Consider the following 25,904-nt stretch of genomic DNA (forward strand, 5'->3'; position numbering starts at 1 on the left):
TCACTGACAGGCATCAGTGCAGTGTCTGCCCCATTTAACAGATTCATTTTTTTAATTGGTGACAATATTTATATCTCCTAAGCCTGTGAACTGAGCTTCCCATAAGGCAAGCCAATTTCAGTTTTAGCTTAGGACAAAAAGGGAAATTTGGGTGTCATCCATAGTGTTTTGACTTCCGTGCCCAGAAATTCAAATCTGTTTCAAGTTTACATACTGAAACTGCGCTAGAAGCACCTAAAATTGTTGGGTTTAGAAAACAGTGAGCTAAAAACAGGCCTTGAAAATTACCTTTCCCCCCGCCCCCATTTTGAATATTTTCTCAACATTAATTAACTGTTCTAGGACAGTGTTTCCCAACCTTGGCACTGTGGACATTTTGGTCCTGATAATTCTTTGTTGTGGGGGCTGTTCTGTGCACTGGAGGACATTTGACAGCATTCTTGGCCTCTCCCCTTAGCTGCCATTAGAACTCCCCTTATGTTGTGACAACAAAAACATGTTTCCTGACATTGCCAGATGTCCCCAGGGGACGGGGCCCAATCATTCTTGGTTGACAGCCACTGATCCAGAGCTTTGATTCCTCTGAGGAGGGAGTTATAGATATAATACCTGTAAGTAAGCAAAGTCAGTAATGAAATATTTAAAATAACGAAACCACTCTTCATCTTGTCTTTTTAAATAATCTTAAGGCGAAAAGTAATCATTGCTAAAGGGAGTAGTCAGTTCTCCAAAAAATAAATTAAAAAATTTACTTTTCATGGTAAATAGATAATATATTACTAGATTTCCACTATGTATTGAGGGAAATTAAATAAAATGTACCTACTATTGAAACCATATTACCCATAATATATTTTCAAAGCTAAATGCATTTTAAATAGAAAACTACTTTGCATGCATTAAAAAGATACAGCCTTTGATTTTTAAGATAATGAAAAAGAGAATCATGTATAGTGAGTTAGGAATAATGGTTTCATATTCATTCAGAAGTGTCCAAAGATTAAAATAATAGAATCTGTGTTCTGTAGTTTGGGTGGAAAGTGACTGGGTTGTAAATCTGTCTTCTTTGTGAAATTGATCAGTTTCTCACTTTTAAAGTGTCTTTTTGGAAGAATGGAACAAATAGCAGAGTCCCAACTGCATGTTGAATAGACTTATATTTTAACTTTTCCTCTGCAAGTTTCCACTGCCATCACATAAAACTAGACTGAAGATATCACATGTAGTAATCATTTAAAGAAATTAGATTCTTTTTCTAAAACTTCCCTACTATTCAAGTCAGTATTATAGTTCTGCTTGTAGGAAAAAAAAATAGGTAGGCAGGGAGATGAGGTTTTTTTTTTCCCCCTCTGTTAATTTCTCATGGTGTACCACATTTTCACTTCCCAAAGGAGAAATGACAATCAAAGTTAATCATGTCATTTCGCCATTTATGAAAGTAATTTATATTTGTTTATGCCTCAAATGTAAAGTTATTTGAAATCTTGATATAGAGGTGCTGTCTATAGTAATTTGGAAAGTGAATCATATTATATAAAGCTCAGACTATTGGCTTTTTCTTTATATATTAGAACTAAACACATAGCCTTTTATGGTATCTACATTGATAGGCATTGTTTTCCTCTTCAGTTATTCCTATAATTCAGTTGATTGCTCCAAAGAATTGTGTGCTTACTTATTGTCACCTGCTATTATATTTTCATATTAAGTCATAAGCTAAACTGAAAAGAGATGATTGATTTATTACTTTGTATTTACATATAATATCTCATAAATTCCCTCTTGTTTGTTTGTTTGGTTTTTTTCCCCCCCAATTTATTGTCATGAAAACATGTTTAGGGCAAAATAGAGAAAAAAATAGAGTGTCTGGCATGATGTGCTATTATGTGAAAACATAATTTATACAGTTTTGAGTTTCTTTCATAAAAATAATTCCTTATGTACTTTAGATTTGAGTGTTTGATCCAGAGGTGTATTTGGATGTGTCGTTATTTTTCACTGTTTTATTTAATGTAATGATTTATTGAATTGCTCCCCCCGCCCCTTTCCTTTTATTTTTTCTCAGCAGTGTTTTCCATAATTGAACTGAGGCTTTTGGTGCTGCGTGTATTTTAAAATGTTTTCCATATTCCTCACTGATATTAATTAATTGAATGTGGCCATTTCATAACCACTATACAAATTATTTCACATGAATGTGTAGAAGTACGCTTATCTTTCTCATGTATGGAATGCGACAGGCTTTTGCTGACAAAAGTTCCCATTTGTATTACAGCCCACACAGGGCCTTTCACTAGTGAGAAACAGAACTCTTCTAACAGGGATATGAAACACCAATTTTTTTTCCCTTTTAATTACAGTATTTCTATTGGACATTTTCCAGTTATACGCTTGCCACTTACTGATCTTCACTTTGCATTCTAAGACATAGTTTAAAAAAAATAATAATGAAACCAGCAATTTCGGAATTACCCCTCCAAACACAGGGACAGGGATGGGGAAGTAAGTGACCCAAATGTTCCATGTGTTTCATCTCCTAACACTGTGAGTCTTCAGAGTCTGATTCTTAGGAAGCCAAGGACTACAGGAACCCAGGATTTCCACCTCATTGTTTCAGTCCCTAACCCAGACAACCTAGACCTTTTTATAGCTGTGCTGTTCAGGGCTGTAGTGACATGTGTCCGGAGTCTGCACTGTACAATATGGCAGCCATGAGCCACATGTGGCTAATTAAACTTAAATTACATTTAAATGCAATAAAACGTGTACTCCCCCAGTGGCACTAGCTGTGTTTAACGTGGCCAATTACTAGTCAATGCAGATAAAGGACATTTCTGTCCTGCAGAACGTTACAGTGAAAAACACGGGAGGATTCTTTTCCTAGACCATGATGGGATAGTTAGCGACTACCATCTCTTGGAAAATCCTTGTGAATAAGTGAAATGTGGAAAGTTGACTTTTGTTTTCTCATTTCTTTTTGTGCCCTCTCGTTGTAACTGTGTTCTGAGAGTGCAGGGACTTCACAGGTCACCCTCTGAAGCCTCGACAAGGCTTGCTGTAAACTCCAGGCCCCTCCACTCCTAGCTTCAGTCACAGTGGCTCTGCTTTTGTCTGTTTTACCAATGGGAGTTTCCTGCTGCAACATTTTGTGTACAAATGGTTGTTTCTCTTAAATGATTGGAAATCTGTTCTTCTTGATGGATAGAGGCCTGATTGGTTTGGGAGGTTGATAAAAAGAAGTCACACCCTTATAGTAAGGATTTCCTCCCTACTATACCATTCCTATACCTTAATGGAGATGTGCCCAGGTTAAATATTATTATGATAGCATTGCTTATCAGATGTCTAGAATTGAGAGTATGGGGTTGTTCAGGCAGAAAGAAGCAACATGTTTAAAGATGAACAGTGATATCTCTAGTTTTCTAGTGACAGCTGTAATTTTTTTTTTAAGTTCTTATGGAGTTTTTTTTTAATGCTTCTTTTCCTTTCTCTACCCTTTTCAACTTAATGATTTGATTCTTTAACTTCCTCATAGGGTGATCGATGTAATCTTTAAAAATTATTTTAAAAAATGTGAATTTATGGATTTTAACCTGATGTGTTTCCGTTCATTGCAGTTATCATTCCTTTTTTCTACTCTTTAACTGAGGGGAGCCTCGTCACCTTGGCTCCTTTTCTTGGTACAACCTCATAGTTCCTGAGAGATTCCTTGCTTCCTGGTATAACAACATGTTCCACACTCGTTTTGTCATTGCCTACATGTAACATTTAGTCACTCATTTCTCTAAGGGACTCTTAGGATATTTTTAAAAAGAAGAAATGCTCCATCTTGCCCTTTGTCTCCTGTTTTTTAACACAGTCTACAGAAACACATACCCACAATACAGAAAGCTGAACAAAAGTCCTTCCACATTCAGATTAGTTTGAATATGAACACACTTATTACAGAAAAGGGATACACTGTTAAATTGAAGATAAAGAGTTGAGTGAACTGTAATTGAAAAATAAATAAAAATAAGTAATTTTTTAGAAAAGGTAAAGAGTTGGGTAAGTGTCAACTTATGTGATCACTTGAAGCAGTGATTTGTTCAGGCTTTTAGGCAAGTGTGCTTTTTGTTGGTCCATGTCAAATTCTGTTGCATGCACTGGCCCTCTAACTGTTAGTTTCTCAAACCACATATGTACATAAATACAAAAGTAGGTATTCAGCTCATTGGAAATGAATAAAATTGTTGTTTCTTAAGCTCTTTGTGCTGTGGCAGTAAGAAACCAGAGTTTTAAATACGTTTTTTTAAATTTTATTTTAAGCTCATTTAAACGGTTCAGTTTTATCTGCATGTCCCAGTTAGTGAAAGACAAAAAGGGAAGGCGTATAAAAATCAAAGAGTGGACCTCTACGAGGGCTGTTGGACAAAGGCAGCATAATTTGTGATGTAAGTTAAACCATGGTGCTTCTAATAGCTCCGAACCCCTTTTCTTACTGGTTTCATGGCAGAGTACTCGGTAACACTTTCTCTAGGCTAATGGAAACAACATGTGATACTCATTTATCCTCATTATATTCACTGTAAATGTTTCCATAAAAATCCATTTCCCATTTTTGTTCTAAAACTTAAATTTCACCTTACTGCTATGCAAGCCAGCATTTCCCTTTTGGCAATGTTTCTTGATGTCATAAACAAGATACAGAGTGGAGACGGGCTGGAATGAACATCTAGAATAGGTTTTATCTTCACACTTCTGATTTCCTTTTGTCTTGTATCTTGCCCAGGCATAACCCGTTTATGTATAAATATGTATGTTCCTATCTGTGTTCACTTCTTAGATCCTGTCACTGCTACAAGTCCAGTGGTAACATGTGTAGGTTCATTTGGAACAATTTTGTCTTCGAATGCCATTTTAGTCAAGTAGGAGGAAAAGCCAAATCACCTCTTCCCTGAGAGAGCATTTCATACATCTCCATCTCTATCATCAGGCCGAGCCATTATGTAGCAGTTGGCTCTGATACGCTTGCACAGACACAAATTGAGTCCGACAGGACTGATGTCTCCGGGACTTTGCTGTCATTTGAAATGCTGGCATGAGGATGGGAGGGGTGAAAGAGGGAGTAGGGGGTGGGGAGGAAAGCTGATTCCTTTAGCACTTTTCCTATGAAGTTTTGAGAATTTAACATTTGATAGCTGTGAACTGCTTGATAAGTTGTTTTACAGATAAGATTGATAGCAGTAGATGATTTGGAGCAGCTGGCTAGCTTGTGGTTTCAGTATACAACTTGCTTCTTCCTGTCACCCACAAATCTGTTAAAGAGAAAAAGGGGGAAAAAAGGCTATTTTGTGAAATGGTAATTAGAATGATGTCCCCCCCTTCCTTTTAGTTTTATCGTTCCTGCATTCAAACCACTCATGCATAGAAATGAAAAAGATAATATATATTTAAACATTTTTTTATTATCATACTCAAGCTCAGTTTCAGAAAAGACACACTATAGTATCTGCATTACAGTACTTTTTAAGACAAGTTATTTTAGTGGATTAGGTTATTTCTGGATACCTCTAGTATTTCCTGTCAAGAACTTTGTGTGTATCAAATATTTTAATATAGAAAACAAATATATACCGTTTCATTTTGGAAATGAATTCTGATTGTCATTCTGAAGTTCTCATAATGATAGAGGAAACAACAGTACTCAGTATATTCATTCTCTCTCTCTCTCTCTCATAAGCCCACTCTATAAGATGCTGTGCAAGATTTATTGAAGGTTCTATGGGAACAATTATTTATCACCTGAAGAGTCATACTTCAAATTATTGCTTGAAGCCAGTTATCGCTTCCCTTGTTTTCCATTCCCACCAGGACCACGATCACTCTTATGGTCTGTGTTACTTCTCACCTGGGACTCCTACTATGGCCTAATAGCACTCTCTAAATCATCCTGCATTCAGCTGTCAGTTAATCTTCCCAAAGCCTAGTTCCATGTGGTTCCTCGGCTACAAAACATTAAATAGCTCTCTTTGTGGTTTGCTAAATAAAGTTTGGTTGACTTAGGTTTGCATCCCAGGCTCTTCAAGACCTTTTTTTTTTAAAGCCTGAAGCATTTTCTTTTGCCTCATCTTCTTTTAGTTTCCTAATGGATCCATCATGCCAACCCAGTGTCTCCTTGTGGTCCCCAAGCCAGCTGCATCAGCGTCACCCAGAAACTTGTTAGAAATGCAAATTCTTAGACCGGACTACAGACCTACTGAATCACAAACTCTGGGGCTGGCGTCCAGCTATCTGTTTCAACAAACCTTCCAAGTGGTTTGGATGGCATATCGACATTTGGGGACAGCCTGCTCCAGGCAGACCTAGCAATGTCCCACTGCCCTGTCTTGGCATACAACTCTTGAAATGCCTTTCCCTCTTCTTGGTAAAATCCTGCCTGTATTCCAAGGCCCAGTTTGAGACACTGCTTTTTCTGTGATGCCATCCCTGATCCTATCTTTTATGGCATCGTTTCATTTTTCCCTCCTGGCACTAATCACTTATTAACTTGTACTAGTCATCTGATGTATCTGTCTTATATTCACTACTAAACTAGAAAGTCACAGAGGAAGGAATCGGACTCACTTTTATATCTCCCGACACATTGTGCTAAGTGGCTTCTCTGATACGTTGCACGCAGTAGGCTCTCTAAAATAGTTTGTGGCTTATTGATTTTACATAGAAGAGTGAGAAAACTAAGGCCTTGCTCAGGAGGCATATAAAAATCCTGTTAAATCTAAGTGGCTCATGCTAACTACTGTTTTGACTTACTGAAGTCAAACTACACTTGGACGTTGATGTGTCTTCAGGGAAGAAGCCAAATGTGCTAGTGTGAAAAAAATATATAACCTCTACTAGGTATTTGGCTGAAGAAATTGAATTAGCCCTGCCATTTCACCTGGTGCCAAGAAAGCAGCTGCCATTATTCTGTCAGTAATAGACGTTTATCGTGCACGGTAGAGCGTCTCTTAATTTTTTTTTTTCTTATAGCATTGGTGTGCTTTCTTCCACTAATGGATTCACTTAATGTTTCCTATGAAGTGACAGTTTCTTCTCATAGAGGGTTGGCCCAAAGACGGCATAGCAGAGAGTGTAATCCAAGGTGGTTGGCTTTAGAATGGCCTGAAAACGGGAACAGGATAGGCTAGGGCTGCCCCATTTTACAAACCAGGTTGTTTCCCACAACAAGGGCATCAGTTACAATTTATTGTGCATTTGTAATGGGTCGTGTCTCTCAGTGGTGGTTGTGATGGAACCAGGGGAAAAGAGAGAGAAATCTAAGCTTTCTGTTTTCTTTTTTTTCTTTGCTCTCTCTCCCCTCACAGGCTCTGAAAGTGTTCCAGCTGAAATTTCCTATCGGACACACTCGCTGCGGCGTCAGAGGCAGTGATTCCAAGCTGCGAGTGCGAACTGCTGCCAGGCCGCAGGATGGTGCGCGTAGCCAGGCCGCTGCTGCTGCTCCTCGCTTTCTTCCTCCGTGCGGACGCCGAGAGTAAGCCATTCTCCCCTGCCCTAGGGGCTGTGGCCACAATGAGTGGTTTTGTTTGCAGTTGGCACCAGGCTCAGGGCCTCTGAATAGGTCGCCTTTGGAAGTAAATCCTGAGACACTGGGATCCTCCTTGGCTACTAGCCAGCCTTTGAAAGGGATCATTGACATGACTTCCTTACTGTTTCCTCTCTCTTAATGCCCCCATTTTTTGTGCATCTAACTGCTCCTATATTTTGTCCTTTTTTTCTTTTTTGATAATCTTACCAGTTGGGTGGCAAAGATATTATGAGACCAAGGCTATAACTGAAATGGGGGTAAACCAGTTGGTGTTGCCAATAAGTAAATGTTGTTCAGACTCATTAGAAATTTCTTAGTTTTGTGGATATTTCTATGTTTAGAAAAACACACAATGTCACACTGAGCCCAATTAAACTTCCAAACCCCTTGTAGCTGTCATAGCAGCTGTTCTAACGTACTGTTTCCGACAGCTGTCGTCCAGTACGGTATTCAAACAAATCAAGCAGAACTGACAACTTTGTGGCTGGATGAAGGGTATGGAAGTGTGAGGAGAATTCTGTGGAGTACAGACACCAAAGTTTGGAGGATTCTTGCACTCAGCTTATGACACTGAAGTTGTGGTCATTTCGCTTGACAATTAATGAGAAGATCATATCTCCTTCATAATTAGGGAATTATTAGGCCTACCTTGTGTGCATATGTTTCTTTTCCCATCTGTCCTGTGGCCTTTTGGAAACTAGTCCTGGAAAAAGGCATGTCTCCAGCTTGTACTCACGGCATATCTGGTTCCTCGGTAGTGGTTTAGCTCATATGAGAGTTGGCCATTCTCGTTGGGAGTCCCCTGGTACTATTACAATGCATAACATCTGCAGTCATTAACTTTTCCTCCACTATTTCAGTGAGATTAAGTTTAATTCGTGTTAAGAATGTTTCGAAGACAGGGATCCTGTGTCATGTTGGCCCTTACCTATTAATTGCATTTTGACAAGAATTTCCTCAATAGCAGCCAATTTCTTTGTTTAAATAGGAGCTCTATTTAGCTTTCCAGTTCTGAAAGGAATAATGGTAATAATAGGATACATATGGAACATGCATGCTTTAAGCACAATGTTCTCTGGTTAATAATGTATATAGTCTCCTAATTAGCACTTGGGAGTGTGGTGTAGGGTGAAGCCAAGGAATTTCTTGTTACAATGCCAGCAAATAATTAACTGGGAAAAGACCCAGAAAGATGCTCTTGTTATTTTAAAGCCCTTTATGTCAAAATCTATTTTAATATTGAAATCTAAATTTAGTTTATTAAATAAATCAGGCATATGGCTTTATTTTTCTGTTTTGGCTAGAGTGAAGAAGTAAGTTGTTTTACAATTGTTAATTTTTGGCAGAAGCATATGAAGACCCTGGTAACCCATTTTAATATCAGATTGCAATTAGAGATTTTCTTAAAAGTTACTAGATATAATTATCATATATCCATGAAGTTATCCTTCCAGATAAGTAAAAATGTTGTTATACTGACCAGCTATTCTTTTGCTTAATTTGTTGGGGGGAAGTGGCAGATACATGTCAAGAGTTTAGGAATAAATACTTTTAAAATTATGTTTTCAAATACAATCTAGACTGTAGACAACCCTCACCTACTTCGTCTTCTCCTGCTTCTCCCCTTCTGACTCTCCCTCTCTTTCTCTTTCATCACAGTTCCTATATACAGTTGCGTCTCACAAAAGAAATAACAAAGACAAATAACAAAATTGCATTAGCAATTTTTAGTTAAATTAAGATATGTGTTATGTTATATATTCATGTGATATCAGCTTTCAACCTCAAGATGTAACCTGAAAAAGAATCCGTTCTCTCTCTCCCCCTTCCCATTGCAGTTAAATAGTGGGGACAGTTTTCTTTGCAAATGAATTTTGTTTGTGCTGCCCTTGTCTACTCAGCTATGATTTAGTATATTTTCCCTTTAACAGACTAATTTGGCATTGTTGAATAATGTGTAACATGAACATTCCTGGTGAAAGGGGGAAAATAGCCATTTTTTAAAAAAGTACATTTTAAAAGAAGAAAGAACATCTCTTTGTAAACTATTGGATGATATTCAGGGTACATGAAAGCAAATGATAGAGTTGGAAATATAATTTTAGTCACTAAAAAATGTTTAAAGAACAACTGATCAAATACAATCTAGATTGTAACCCATTAAATTGTGCCATTACCTTCTCTTAAAACACTGAAAAACATCACGATACAGGTAGCACTGAAGAAAAAATTTGATTTCTTCACCGTCATGTAAAAATAATATTTCTCATGCTTCCATTACCTGTGTCACTGGTTTGTGTCCCTATACTTTCATTAGCACATTTACCCATATTTGTTTTTCCTTTTAACTAAATGCATTTTATATTTTCACAAGCAATTGGGAGTTATGCTTCAAAATTTAACAGTAGCTTGTCAGAGACATTTGAGAATTCTGAAATAATTATATTTTGTTCTGTTTTGAAGAAGAGGACTACAAGGGGGTAGGGAATGGCAAGAAGCCGCTCTAGTTTACAGTGTTAATTTAATGTGTTCAACTCACTCCCTTTCGAACTGATTAACGCCAAAGGGCCAAGGCATCAGGATTATAATCTGCGATGTGGAACACCATAGCACAGTGTTAGGTGTGATGTTGCATTACGTAGGAGAGCTTTATGAGCCTTTGTTCAAACACAGGTTGAAAAATTGTGATAATATCCCGTTAGCAGAAAATTAGAGTTTTTGCCATTGACAATTTAAAATGCCCTGCAGATCCTCACTATTAATTCTAGGTGTGTGCGTGGACCTTATTTCTTTTCATTCCTATGTCTTGAATGCTCAACATGATTTTGCTTGTTGTTTCTTGAATATATACACACATGGTACAGTTGTAGTCTCGGGAAAGAGTTAAGTGTGACCTTCTGTTTCAGCACTGGGAGTAGCCCCTCCTCATGCCAGGCTAACCAGTTTTCTACTTTAGGTAGTGGCCCCGATTGAGGTCAATTCTGGTTTAGGTAGTAGCCTGACTGAGGTTAATTCAAGGATAACATGCGTGCAAATTCAAGATGATTTTAGATTATATAATATTAGTGTAATCCTGGGGTGACTACTTTTCTTTAGGCTGAGTTTTTATAACCAATTCTGGTAATTTTATTTCACATGGAACTTTAATTTGTTATTTACCAGTCTTTTTTCTTTTCTTTCTTTTTCCCCCAACTAGATGCAAGCTAAAAACCTGCTGTTAGCACCTTTTTTCATCAAACTGGTTTTACTTTAATGAAATCTCTTACCACTTACTGTTACATTCTAGACCTGAGTTTACACTTTGGCCACTATAATTGGAGCTGAATGTTTACTGGATCTTCATTAGAAACATAACTCTTGATGGTTTAATTCTTTGAATGTTTTAGTTCATCCATTTTCTGTTGCCTTTGGCATTTTTAAAATCTCAGATGGTGAACACTCCCTTCTTTTCCTTCCTTATTGTTAAGGAACCTTCCATTAGTCCCTACGTACTCACTATGTTTCTGTCCAATATGAAAGCAGTTGCTTTCTCCCCCCTGAGGTATTACGTCACTGTATCCAGGGAACTTCCTTATTTCTTTAGCATTAGATAATAGAATGATATCTACGTTGGAAGATAACCATTTTCCCCTTATGTATTCGCTGATGGACAGTATAGGGTAACAGTTTAGAAAGTGAACTCTGAAGCCAGAGCCTGTTTTTATATTCTTGCTGTCATTTTATAATCTGGAACATGACCCATCATGCTCTTTGACTCAGTTTCCCTTTCTTTAAAATGCGAATGATGGTGACTTGGTTATGATGATGATGGTGTAGTATAGGACGTTGGGTTTTGTCAGGATTAAATGAGTTCATGTAAAACACTGGTTGGTAGGTGTTTAGTAAATATTATCTATTATTATATCATTATTCAGAAACATCCAGCTAACATTTTACTCAGCACTTGTACTGTGCTAAAATTCTTTCATTTGACCTACAGATCAAAATTTAGGTGATGGATAAACCGAGTTTTCTTGCAGCATGTTAAGTCCTCACCTTGCTTCTCTATAAACTCCTATACATAGAAGCTTCTTATGAACTCTTGTTCCAGAAATTAAGCTGAAGATTAAGAGGGAAAAATATGAAGCTCATCTGCTTTAATTAAGCTTTTTAAAAATCTCCTCTCTTAGACTTACCAATTTAAAAGTAATTTGGCTTGGTCTGATGCATAATGGAAAGTGTTCTCATGTTTTTGTTCTGCTTCTTGTAATGCATTTTCTTAAGCTGCTCAGAGGGTGGAACTATAGATATTTACTGTCAGCAAATATAGTCCGTACTTTATGGGTCAGTGGTCCAAAGAGCTAGAGAGGGAGGTAAACATGGTAAGGAAGAGAGTGAGTGGCTTTTGATATGGCCAGAAATTATTCTGGAAGGGAGGAGGGAGGGAGGGAGGGAGGAGGGGAGGGAGGAGGGAGGAGGGAGGAGGGAGGGAGGGAGGAGGGAGGGAGGGAGGGAGGAGGGAGGAGGGAGGGAGGAGGGAGGGGAGAAGGAAAAAAGGAAGGAAGGAAGAAAAATGATTGGATTAAAGGGCAGGGCAAATGATTCCTTCTGACTGATTGCCTAAGTGAAGTAGTTAGACCTTTTAAAACGAAGTTAGGAATTGGACATGATGTCTTTCTTAGGTTATCAAAATGCACACCTCTTAACAGACAAGTACATTTCACACTGAGAACAGTCATACCTCATTAAAAATATCGTTTTGTTTTATTTTAGATTATGAGTGATTGGGTATTTATTTATATCACAAACCATTTAAATCTTCCTTTAAAAGATAAATTCTTTGGAGTGATGAAAATATTCTAAAATTAGATCGGGGTGATGGTGCTAATTGAGTGTAAACACACTAAACACCATTGAATTGTACACTTTAAATGGATGAACTACATGGTATGTGAATTATATCTCAATAAAACTATTTAAAAGAGAAAAGGTAAAATGCTGCTTAACCCAGCTCTTGGGTTAGATTCCCTTTGGTATATGCAACCTGAAAGGAAAGTGTGTTGGTTTCTTCAAGCCACTTGGACTAGACATGCACATTGAGGAAAGCAGGGAGAAAGCCAGTTCATTTACCAGGCTTACCCCAATGCCTTCCTTGTTTTCCTTTTTTCTGAATTTACAGAGGTGTGGCAAAATAAAAACCTTGCTTCTCCCTTCTCTCCACACTTTGAAGTAGCTAAATTAGCAGCATCCAGCTGTCTGCAGGGAGGAAAATATTCCAGCTATTTTACTGATCCTTTAGCCCCATCACGGCGTTTGCTGAGGCTTTCTGAATTAATTGCTCCCAGCAGAGCTGTATCTACCTTGTAAGGTTAGGAATATGTCTCAAAATCAACAAATGTGTACACTTCAAAGCATTTTGAGTATAGAGGGGTTTCCTTTTTTTTTGAAATCCAACATATAACATATTTGTTATCTCTGATCTCTGTTTGTGGCGAGGCCCTAAGCTCAAAGGATGAAACAATATCTAAATTATTTGTGAATTACTTCTTATTATTGCTAATAGCCTGGTTGTAACTGATGAATCTGTTCTATGATTTCCTCATTTTTTTCCCCTTCACACACTTAGTTTCTTTAATTGTCCTCAGTTAACTACTATTTACTGGACTTATTCCAAATAACCTTCATTTGTTTGGGAGCCCGCATACCCCTGCACATACTGTCTGGCTTCATTTAATTCAGGAAAACTCCCACCAGCATCCATCCTAAAATGAAGCATCAAAGAGAAAAGTGATTGTGTGGAAATCAATTTCCTCACCTACAATTTTGTCTTTCCTCTTTTCCTCAATTTGCTTTAGTTTCATTTATTCATTTACCAAGCCAAGTGTGTATGTGTGTGTGTGTTTGCATGCATGCATGTATGTGTGTGTGCATGCATGCTTGCTGGATGAAAAGCTTTGTGCAAAATGACTCACACATAAAGATTTAAAGAAGTGTGGTCCAATATCAGTTTATAATCTGTCTTCAGAATTCATAACCCACTTTTCAGAACTCCCTCAAGATGTGTTTTCAGACTTTATCTCTAGTCAGGAAGTGGTGCTTAAGAATATAGACTAGGGAGCTGGAGTACAAGTGTTCACATCCTTCCTCTGCTGAATAGTTATTCTGACCATGGGCAAGTGAAAAATTTGTATGTGCCTCATCTATAAAATGAAGATTGAAAATAGCACACACTTGATATGGTTAGCATAAGAATTAAATAAAGAACTGCTTGCAAAGCATTTTGAATAACAGGATTAAATATTCGCTAAGTGTTAGTTTGTATTATGCTTTTTTCTCATTAGCTTGCATCATTTCCAAATTAGAGGCATCCATGTTGAGATCTCCATTGACATTTATCATCCTATTAACTTCATAATTTGAGCAGTATCTTTTAAAAATGTAAATATGTATCTTTATTATATTTATGCCTCCAAAGGACATTGACTGATTGGCTTGTTCATGTATTTAATAGTCCTTTTAATAAATGTTTATTGAACACAACTTTTGTGCCAAGCATTGAGTTACCTAGTGGGGACACAATGATGAGATAGAGAGATAAGCTCCCTGCCCCTGAAGGGCTTACACGTGAGTGGGGTGGACAAATATGTGACATTCATCTCAGCATTTTATACTTTCTAACTGTGCTAAGTGTTATGAAGGAAGAAAATAGGGAGCTAAGTGTCTCATCTCTTCAGAAGGGTAATAAAAAGCTTTGCTAAAGAAATGATTTTTTTTTAAGTTTTGAAATAATTTTGGACTTAAAAGAAGTAAAAAAAAAAACAAAAACAACAACAAAAATCTTTTATAGGAATTTCCCATGTACCCTTCAACCAATATTCCCAAATAATAATATGTTACATGACTACAGTATATTATCAAAATCGGAAAATCAACTATACTATTAACTAAACTACAAATTTTGACAAGTTTTTACACCAACTCAGGTTTTTTTTTTGTTTTTTTTTGCGAGACTGACAAGCTGTTTGCTGCGCTAAGAGGGAAGCTTTCAACTCATTTTTTTAAAAAAAAGATGTATGTAATTCTATTAAATTTGATCACATGCATAACTCACAGGAAATGATTTTTGAGCTAGTTATCTTTTGTATGTTTTGAGCTAGATGGATGAATAGAAGTTAACTACAACTGAAAGAGCTGTTTGAGTGAGTCTAAGAAAGCCTGCTCAGATACCCCACGACAGGGAGAACCCAGTGTATTCTGGGGACAGAAAGAGTCCTGGGAAGTGACTGGATCTCAGAAGGTGAGGAGGAGAGAGAATTCAAATAAGGCCAGCCAAGTACTTAAAGACCTGCTAATATAAGACTTCATAGAACTTATTCAAAACCTTGCTTTTTATTCTAAGGACAGCTGCAGGAGTGCCAGGAAGAGATTTGCATTTTAAAACATCTACGTGGCTTCAGGGTAGAGAAATGCCTTGGAGCCTCAGCCAGCCAACTGTGCCCTTGAGATTAGGTAAGAGGCTAGTTGGAAGTTATGCAGAAGTTGGGGAACAGGGGACTACAGTGGGGGAGGTTAGGGAGGCCAGACTGACTTGACACTTAAAAAATAATTTTAGTTGACTTTTTGGAAGCTATATTCCCCTAAAACTTGAGGCACCAACAGATTACTGTAATTTAGAATGAAAGAGGAAACTAAGCCAAATGGGACCTAATACTTATTCAATATCTTACTAGTATTTTTCTTTTTCTTTTTTGACATGGCGTTATGTTTTTTTTCCAAAATTATATCACTGCTCATTTCTACAATTTTACTTTTTGGTTGTTGAGTCCAGGTAGTTTTTTTGAAACTTAAATTCATATTAATATCTGTAAAGAAAATGTACAATCCAGAATCAGCTTAAAATTATGAGTGAAGTTCAATACCTTACTATATAAGGTATTTCAAGTTTTGATCTCTGACAGAAGTTTTAAATTCACTCTACAATTTCTGATGGGTTTTGCAAAATCACAACATGGTATTGTGACAGTCATTTTATACTGCAGTTATTAAATGTGACATTAAAATATACTCAGTACTTAGCATCTTTAGTTTAAAAAAAGTACAAAATACATTGCTTTTCAGGTAAAAGTACAAAAAGCATAACAGATCTATAAAATTAAATACAATCCCGTAGCTTTTCTTTTCTTTCTTAGTTGTTTGCTGTTATTGTTAAATCAATGTTTAAGATGCTTGTAAAGAAGTGAGAGAAAAATTAATCGCTGTTTGTTTATCACTAAAAATGTCATTCATAGGTTTAAGCTATGGTGATTTCAGGTTGATACAAAATAACTCCCTCTAATATCTATATATTTCCTTTAAAAGTAAGTCACAACATTTAATTTAAGGGTAACATTTCAAGTAAAGACGACCTCGTCTGTGCCCCAAACAAGCCAGATCCCGATTCCTATTATCACAAAATTTACATTCCAGTTGGAGCAGGATTGGGGGTGGGAGATAAGGGAGGAGAGATGCAGCAAGACAGAATTATACACAAAGGTAAATAAATAGTACGTTTGTGGATAGTTTTAAATGCTGCAAAGATAATAAAATAGCTATGAGAGTAAGGGAGGGTGTTAGAGGAGGGTACAGGGCACACCTTTATTGTATATCAAGGGAGGTATTGCTGAGTGAGATATAGCACTTAAGCTGAATCAGAGGGGACCAGTCATGAAAAAGTGGGAGTTCAGAGCACAGTGGGAGACAGAGCAGTGTTTTGCAAAGGGTTTAAGGCAAGAAGGAGCCTACTGTGCTCAAGGGACAAAATAAGGCCCCGGAGACTGGAACATAGCAAGTGAGAAGAAAGAGGTGGGAGAGGCAGGGACTGGCTAGGTCATGTGACCCTGTAGGCTTTGTAAGGAGTTTGCAAGTATGTAGGGACAAAGTGCATTCTTCACATATCTACCTGTGAAACTTGAGTTGGCTGCCACTGTCCTCTCCTGGAACAAAATAAATATTTATTTCACAAATAGTGCTTTAAGTATTGGTACACGCTCTTGATCAAGTTACAAAGCCATTGTCTAAACAGCTTAATTGAAATTTCCTTTGTCCAATATAGACTTTTGTCAATATAGACTTTTGGTTACCCAAAGCACAAGTGTTTGCTTTTAACTTTTTAGTTTTGGACAGGTTTGTTTTTCTCTTAACAAATGATAGTTTTACATTAGAAATGTGTAATTAAGTCTATTTTCCATCATCAATATCTGTAGCTGCAGAGGAGTAAGGAGGGTACATATGAAAAGCGGGCTATAATCAAACTCTGTCGGCCAACATCGACTTGCAGGAAAGAAGGGAACTTTAATAGGTCTTTTCTCTCTTTTCTTCCATTTGGGCAAGATTATAATAATAGGATTCCTACGTGACTCCTAGGCTCTATCCCCTATATAGATGAAAACATTAAAATATTTCCTGGTAAACCTCTTCCATTTGGGGGGAAAAAAACACTTTATTGCTTATGCGATTTAACATATTTAGACATAATTTTAAGCCCAATGGGGATGTAAGGTAATAAGTAAAATAAGGATTAATAAATCATAACTTAAATGTGTTTTCTGTAAAATCATACGTGTTGTTATCAATCAGATTCGGCTTAAACTCTGGCCCTTCTTCTCACCTGGAGCAAATTTCTCATTTCTTCTGGGCCTTTGGGGAGTGCTCATAGCTCGTACTGGTCCTTGTGAGGTTTAAATGAGATCCTGGCAGGTATTCGGTCAAGGTTCGTTTTTATCCCGTTGAACGTTTGACAATGCTTGATGTGTGCAGAAATCAGCTGCCTAGCATTATCACCTATTGACATGATTTTCATATTAAGGAAATAAGCCATATATACCTGAGAGCAGCAACAAACAGAACAAACAAACAAACAAAATGTCCATATCATAGATGTGTAACATAACTTATGTGCTGCACTCTTGGTGAAATCGTTCCATGCTACGAGTATGCCATCCGTGTAGCCCAGGGTTTCCCCAGCTTGGCATACTGACATTTTAGCTGGATCATTCTTTGTGGTGAGGGGCTGCCCTGAGTAGAGTAGGCTGTGTAGCAACATGCTTGACTTCTACCCACTAGCAACCTAGTCCCCAACTGTGACAACAGGAATGTCTTTAGACGTGGCTATATGCCCCAGAGGGCAAAATCACCCCTTTTTGAGAACCACTAGTGGTGTGTAAGCTCTGGAACAGAATGTTAGGGTGGACATTGGAACAGGTAGATACTGCCCTTCTAATGTCCATGAGGCTTGGGAGGGGGAAGTTTTGTCAGAAATGCAATAGACCTTTCACAAATTCTTGAAATCAGCTATGAAAATTGGAAAAGAAAAATCATAGCTCTGTTTAATATATGTGTAACCAGAGACAGATTGCCTAATTTCATCATGTCTTGGTTTTGTTGTCTGGAGTATCGCTTGGTAGTTGTAAGGTTGCATTGACGATTAAATATTAATCAACGTTAAGTGCTTAGAACTGTGCTTCACACAGAGTAAGCATTAAATGCATGTTAACCATTGTTATTATTATATTAACTATGCAGTTTATACCGCGTTTCCCTAAAAAGAACACCTAGCCGGACCATCAGCTCTAATGCGTCTTTTGGAGCAAAAATTAATATAAGACCGGGTCTTATTTTAATATATTAAATAATATAATATATTAAATTATATAATATATTAATATATATAATATAATGTTATATAAGACGCATTTTTTGCTCCAAAAGACGCATTAGAGCTGATGGTCCGTCTAGATCTTCTTTTCGGGGAAACATGGTAGTATATTAACTTAATTTGTTAATATATTATTTTTACTTTATTTTACTTTATGTTAGCAATAAATGCAATTTTACAACATAGCATAGTAATGAGATAATACTTTCCCTTGTATAATTATGTAAACACTTTATATCTTTAATCTGTTTCTGAATATTCTAGGAGTAGGCAGCATACATTCTGTTATCACCACTTCTCAGACAAAAGATGCCAAGGGCCAAAGCAGATGACCTGCCTGAAGCAAAAAGATGAATAGGGGATGGAGAAGGACCTAGAACTTAGCTCATTGACTCCTGTCCAGGGAGGAGGCAGAAGAGTTAAAAAGAGCAGGCACGTGGACTCAGGATGTGTGCAGAGGCTGAAGTGATGCCACTACCACAGCAGGCCCTGACATCATCTGTTCTGTAGTTGTCCAGGGACCTCACAGATAGTCAGAATGAGGATTCAGAGTCATGGAGAAAAGATGATATCATATTCATGCTTTATGTACTGTGTGAGAAATAGAGAAGCATTGAATGCCTTTTACAAAGCCTTCTTTTCCATTTCAATTTTTAAATAAAGAAAGTAATATTGATTCGGGAAATTTTACATTCTCTCTCTCTCTCTCTCTCTCTGCAACCAGTGTTTTATCGTAAAATACTTTTCATTTTTCGTTAGGCTTTTTTGTTGCGCTTATCTGTGAATTTGATTCTAAATTGTCAACAGTAACAGCTGCTTTGAGATTGTATCACCATAATCCTGATGTACCATCCTCCTAGTCATGATGTGGTGGACTGGAAATCATGGCCGAAATATTTCCCAGCTTCTTTCAAGGTGGAGTCAGATTCCCCTCCCCTTGAATGCGGGTTGGTCCCTTGATGTGCTTTGATCAGTAGAAGGCTGCAGAAGTGGTGTTACACCAGTCATGGGCCTGACTCGTAGGATACTGGGAGCCTCCACTCCCCCTCTGTGGCATTTTGAGTCATCAGAGAAAGATGCCCAACCAACCTGCTGGAGGGACCCCATGGAAAAATGAAATTCCCGGACTGCCTAACATACTGGAGCCATCCCAGTTAAACAACCAGAGAGAGATGTGAGCAAAGCCATCGTGGCTCTTCAGCCTCCTCCCAATGACTGTAAGGGATGTGAGTGACCTCAGGTGAGATGAGAAGAACCGCACAGCTGAAGCCTGTGTGGCAGAATCCTGTGTAAAGAAATCTTTGCCTTAAGCAAGTTTTGAGGTGGATTGAAACACAGCAATAAAGAAACACACGGCGATTACTTTCATCAAAATGAAGTACCTACCTGTAACACAGGTGATGTTTTAGATGACAAGCATTTAAAGGCAAGCCTTTTTTCAGTAGATGAACACATTGATATACATTGGTTAAAGTCCTTCTAGTCTGACACCATTACACATTTGCGTACCTCTTGACCAGAGGTCAGGACATGTTTTTTGTGAAGTACCGTACAGTAAACATTTTTGGCTTTGTGGGCCATACAGTATCTGTCACAGCTATCCAACTCTGCTCTTATAGTATGAAAGCAGCCACAAACAACCTATAAATAAGGGAATGACTGTGTTTCAATAAAACTTTATTTATAAACACATGCTGTGAGCCAGATTTGGTCCATGGTTCATGGCTTGACAGCCCCTGCTTTTGACCTGATTCACAGGTTCTCACCAAACCGTAGGAAATGGAGGATATTTATGAGCAAGAGGATTTTGTTTTAACCTGGTGAGATTAGTAAAGGGAAGGAGACATGTTTGATTTGCATCTTTTAGCATTTCGCTTTGTTAGTAATGTTTATTAGGAGCAGATTGATTAGAATAAATAAGTTCAAGGAGCACATTTCTTGATAAACAGAGATGTTTAATAGCTCTTAACCTTTACAATTTATGCAGAAAAACCTTGGCATGTCACTGTGCTTTATGTATGTCTTTTGGGGGTGCTTCAGGTACTTGGCTGTTAGTGCCACTTATCTCAAACTCCTAAAAAATGAATAATTTATCAGCTATGGGATAGGTTTTGTGTCACTGTGAGCTTTACATTGGAGCTATAATCATCTTAAATATAGAGAAAAAAGTGCTGAAAAAGTATTACTTTTGCTGTGAATGTTGTAAACAGGGTCTGAAAAGAAACAAGTTTGTAATCATGGGTATTGAACCCTGATATTGGTTTCAGGAAGTCAGGGAAAAGCAGAAATATCATGGGGAATTTGATCACGTCATAGATACTTCTGGTACAGATGTACTCTGTACCATCCCAGCGCTTGTAAATCAGAAGCAAAATAAAACTTGAACAAGAATGCACCGTTGATCCAGCAGCAATGCTCAGAAATAACACTTGTGCTCCAGGATGTCAGCAAATTGAAACCTCCTTATGGGGCATGGAAAGGGGGCGGTTTGCAATTGGTTGCAATTGGAATCTCTGACTCACATGGGAAAATTTAAAGAACCAACTAGTGCCAGTTTGTCCTGGCAGCTAGTATGAGGCACAAGTTTCTGAAAATGTATGAAGGGTATAACTATATTCTTCTAAGGATGGAGGTTGTTTACAGTTGTATGAAGAAATAGGACTAATTAGATTAAACAAAAATTTTGGCTGAGTATGAAGGAAAATGACTCATGGTGAAGTCTATTCGACTAGGGAGTAAAATCTCAAGGGAAAGAATGAGAGCCCCACCGTGTGAATCATTTGACGTAAAGCGACAGAAACCACTGTGAAGAACTAACTCCTGTTTCTGAAATAATCAAAACTGCATCAGCAAAGAGATATAAAAAGATCATTTGGCAACTGCAAAATTTATGATTATTTTTGCATTTTAATTGTTCTGATTTGGAGTGAGAGATGCAAACAGGAAGGGTATTATGATAATTGTAATAAAACAATTGCTTGTATTCGGGGATCTGTTTTCTCTGGAGAGTTTACAATTTGACAAGTGGATCTGACACCACCACTGGACAGGGAATAAATTGGCTCACTTCTTTTTTGTGTATTTACTCAGGCCCCTAGGCTCCTCTTTGTAGCCTTAAAGAAGCTTTCACAATTACTCACGATCACCAACATTCTGTTTAGCTCAAAAAGTGCTTTCTGTTTCTCCAGCCTTGCAAGTATTCTCTCTTTCTGACTGCTTTGCAATTCCACATCTTACCTACTCTTCCAGGTCCATCTTCTGCGGTCTTTGGTTACTCTTATGTAGTGCCCACGATGTCTCAGGCACTGGGGATAGCAAGAAGAGCTAAGTCACTGCTCTTAGAATACTGGCGGAGGCAATAAAGAGATAATTGCAACATCAGCAACTGCGTACAGTAGACATGTGCACGAGGTGTTGCCAGTGGCAACTCGTTGGAATGGGGAGGGATGTGAATAGGTATGGCAGAGACAGGAAACATACTGGAAGGCATTCAGGCAGAGCTACATAGGAAGCTTGGCGCTTGTCTGGTAGATCAGGGATTCTCAACCCGGTGATACTTAGGAGTCACTTGGAGATAAAATATAGCTGTATAGGCTCCACAGTGACCAATTAAATCAAAATATATGAAGGTAAGGACCGAACATTTGTGATTTTTAAAATGTTCCTCAGTTCATTCTCAAGCACAGCCCAATATTACGAACGTATAAGGGGAGCGATGAAAACTTTTAAACTGGGAAGTGATGTGCTTTAACTTGCATTTCTGGTAGGTCACTGACAGTTGTTTGGAGGATGAATTTGAGGGTGAGAGACTGGTTGAGAGACAGCTGCAAACTCAGGCAGAATAAGGAGTGTCTGAACTGTGGGTGCGGTTCTGTGATAAAGAGGTGCCAGATACAAAATTTACTCAAAAGGATTAAAACCTTGCAGGTTTTTAATTTTGTGGTCGATTGAATTGGTAAGCACGGGATGAGCCACAGAGGGAACAGCTAGAGAAGTGTTCACTCTTCCTTGTGCATTTCTCTTCCACCACAGCCCTCCTCTGCCAATTCACCTCATGCATATTATTATGGTTTTTGTATCTCTCCTAACAATTTTCATAGATGCCATACATTACTTTTAGTAGTTGTCTAACATTCTCATTTCCCATGCCCAGGGCAAGTATACTTACTTATCTCAGATCCTGCCTCCTGGCCCCTGTCCAAATACTGGGCCTTGAATTCAGTCTGTGGTAGCAAAATCAATGCCCACCGTGATCAGTCAAGTCAAATTCATTATTGAAGCGGCCAGTTCAACTCTTTGAAAAGTTTCTGCTGCAGTAAAAGAAACCATCAACCAAAGAGGCAATCAACCAAATGGGAAAAGATATTTGCAATCAAAACCTCCTATAAGAGGCTAATATCTAAAATATGTAAAGAACTCATACAACAACAAAAAAACAAATAATCCAATTTAAAAATGGACAAAGGACCTGAACAGACATGTCTCCCAAGAAGATTTATAAAGGGCCAACAGATTTAAAAAAAAAAAAATGCTCAACTTCATGAACTATTAAGGAAATGAAAATCAAAACCACAATGAGATACCACCTCACACCTGTTAGAATGGCTATTTTCAACAAGACAAATAGTAACAAGTGTTGGAAAGGCTGTGGAGAAAAAGGAACCCTCATGCTCTGTTGGTGGGAAGGTAAATTGGTACAACCGCTATGGAAAACAGTATGGAGGTTTTTCAAAAGTTAAAAATAGAATTACCATATGACCCAGCAATTATTCTTCTGGGTATCTACCCCTAAAATCTGAAAACATTGATCCATGAAGATACATGCAACCCTGTGTTCTTGCAGCATTATCCACAGTGGCCAAGGCATGGAAACAACCAAAGTATCCTTTGATAGATAATTGGATAAAGAAGATATGGTACATATATACAATGGAATACTACTCTGCCATAAGAAAAAATGAAATAATGCCATTTGTGACAACATGGATGGATTTTGAGATTATTATGCTAAGTGAAATAAGTCAGATGGAAAAAGTCGAGAACCATATGACTTCACTCATATGTGGGATATAAAACTGAAAGAAACAAAGGAACAAGACAAACAAACAAAGAAACCAAAACTCATACATAGAGAACAGTTCAGTGGTTACCAGAGGGGAAGGGGAAAAGGGGATGGTAGATGAAGGAAAGGGGGATCAAATATATGGTGATGGAAGGAGAACTGATTCTGGGTGGTGAATACACAATGCAATATACAGATGATGTATTATGGAATTGTGTACTGAAACATATAATTTTATTAAAATGTCACCCCAAAAAATTTAAAAAATAAGTAAATAATAAAAACAATTTAAAAAGAATGAAAGAAAAGAAGAACTTGTGCTGCATCTCATGAAGGAAGCAACCACCCAGGCTTTTCTTGCCTCTTGGGAATGCATGCCCAGGATCTTCTGATTTTCCTAGAGAAGCTTCAAAATCTACATTTGTAAGTGAAACTCCCTGAATTTTTACACATTGACTTGAGTCAACAATCGTTCAACAATAACAATACTGAGACCAAAGGAAAAACATCTTTGGAATGGATCTCTCTGGGACCATAAGTTTTCGTGTATAGGGTCTGAGTAGAAATGTGTAGAATCAAAAAGAAGACAATTTCCCAATCCCAGCACTTTCAAGCTCTTTCTGTGGTTTAACAGTAGCAGAAATTTTAACAAAGCATCGGCAGCAAACATTTGGGCTGATTCTATTTGTGCAAAGTGAATTAGAGAATAGATTCCATTACCTGGTATCTCTCACACTAAACTATAAAGCAGAAGAAGAAATTTGAAGTACTTTAACTGCAATTATATAGATACTTCTAGTGAATGTGGATTCAGGGTGATGAATTATTCATTTAAATCCTTTCATTCTCAGTTTTGTGTGTTCTAACAATGCCAGGGTGAAGGACCTCAGGTGGCCCCCTCACAGCCTGAGGCTGGGTTGGGGCTTCCTCTCCCTTCTCCAGGGTTCCTCCCTCCCAGGTGAGCATGGTTGCTGGAGCTCCTTTTTCTCTCAGGACTCCTCTGACTACCGAATGTGAAGCCTCAGAATGTTTAAGGCCAAAGAGCAGTTGAACAATTGTCCAGCCAGTGAATTAGCATTTCAAAGGCTGGTGCTTAGAAGAAGGGCACTGCCCAAGCCAGCAGCTGGGTGGGCACAGGATTTTACTCCTAAGGTTCTGTCTGGGTTGGTTATAAGATAGATCTATGAAGATGGCTTTCTAATTGTATAAGACAAAATATTTGGTACTAAAACGTTTTGCTTTATCTATTTTTATGGAATGCCCTCTAGAATGTACCTTTCAGTTCTCAGTATTAAATAGATCAAATGAAGCATGATTGTTGCTTTGTTATTTGGGGGACACTCATCAGAAATATCAACTTATGTATTTCCCACTGTTATATGGAGATGCCCTGAGGAATCACTGTGGTATATAGTGGGCCCATACTGCTACATTTTTGTAGGTCCATATGTGTCTCATAATTTTACTCAGAAGAAATATGGTGTGATAGAAGAGCAGTGGCTTTTAAGTAAAAGATCTGGGTTCAAATCTTGTCTTTTGCTGTTTATAGAGGGGTGTCTTGAGAAGGTTTATTATATATATATATATATATATATATATATATATATATTTTTTTTTTTTTTTTTTTAATTCAGTTAATATGTATTCTGCACCTACTACCTGCCATCATTTTGCTGGGTGCCGGTGAGACGAGGATATGATAGTGAACAAGATGGAGATGGGCAGGACACATGGCCTGCTGTCGTTTCCAATCTCCTCTGAGACTGCTCATCTGTAAACAGGACTAAGAACCTCAACCTGCACTTGGTTTTTGAGAATTGACTGTGATAATGTGTCTGAGGTACCTGCCAATGGTTAGGGACTCATAACTGGTATATGTAGCCATAGGATTTTCTTCTTCCTCTGCGCTCAGTTGCCAGTGCCTTCTAATTCTTTGTCTTAAATGTACTCAGAGCCATTTTCTTCCAGAGATCTTTTTGCTCTCACATTCTAAGTCACAAATGTTTCAGGTCCTTGAAGTCTGAGCACCCTCCCCTTTTCCTTTCCAAATGTTTTGCATACATGGACCTTAAGCAATTAATTTATTCCAGAGATAGTCTCCTCATTCTTGGCTTTTGGGATACATTAGTGACCTAAACAGTCCAAAAACCAAAAATTAATTAAAGAAAAAAAAATCTTGTGCCATGAAGGTCCCATTTTAGGAGCTCAAAATTATGATATAGAATAATAAGCACAATAGACAATACAAATTATAAACAGTAAAGTATATTATGTGTTCAAAGGTGGTAAACGTTATGGAAAGACCACAGTAGGGGAATCGGAAGCATGTGTGTGTAGGGGAGGGGGTTCAGCTTCAGTTTGAAATTTGGTGGTCAGGTCAAGGTAGGCGTCATTGAGAAGGTGACATGTAAGCAGATTTGAAAGAGGTGGGATGTATGTCATAGGTCAAGGCGGTGAGAACAGCTAGTTCAAAGACTCTAGAGCAGGAGCTTGCCTGGCACGTTCTAGGAATAGCAGTGGGAATAAATGGAGCACATGTAAAGGGTTAAAAAGAGAGGACCTGGTACCAAGCCTCTAATGCGGAGAACTGACCTACTTGGGGG

At 37.9% G+C, this 25,904-nt stretch overlaps 1 protein-coding gene across 45 annotated transcripts in view; it reads left to right on the forward strand.

The window, feature by feature from the left end:
* PTPRD (protein tyrosine phosphatase receptor type D) overlaps positions 1 to 25,904 on the forward strand; it is a 2,063,955-nt gene that overhangs the window by 1,668,721 nt on the left and 369,330 nt on the right. For all 45 annotated transcript variants that reach the window (XM_074330405.1, XM_074330404.1, XM_074330420.1 and 42 more), the window contains one exon: positions 7,347 to 7,513. In XM_074330405.1, coding sequence (XP_074186506.1) covers positions 7,450 to 7,513 — 64 coding nt within the window. In that variant the 5' untranslated portion in view covers positions 7,347 to 7,449. The remainder of the gene's footprint in view (positions 1 to 7,346; positions 7,514 to 25,904) is intronic.

This window comes from Rhinolophus sinicus, linkage group LG04 (genome assembly GCF_036562045.2).
Source record: "Rhinolophus sinicus isolate RSC01 linkage group LG04, ASM3656204v1, whole genome shotgun sequence".
NCBI classification, from domain to species: domain Eukaryota; kingdom Metazoa; phylum Chordata; class Mammalia; order Chiroptera; family Rhinolophidae; genus Rhinolophus; species Rhinolophus sinicus.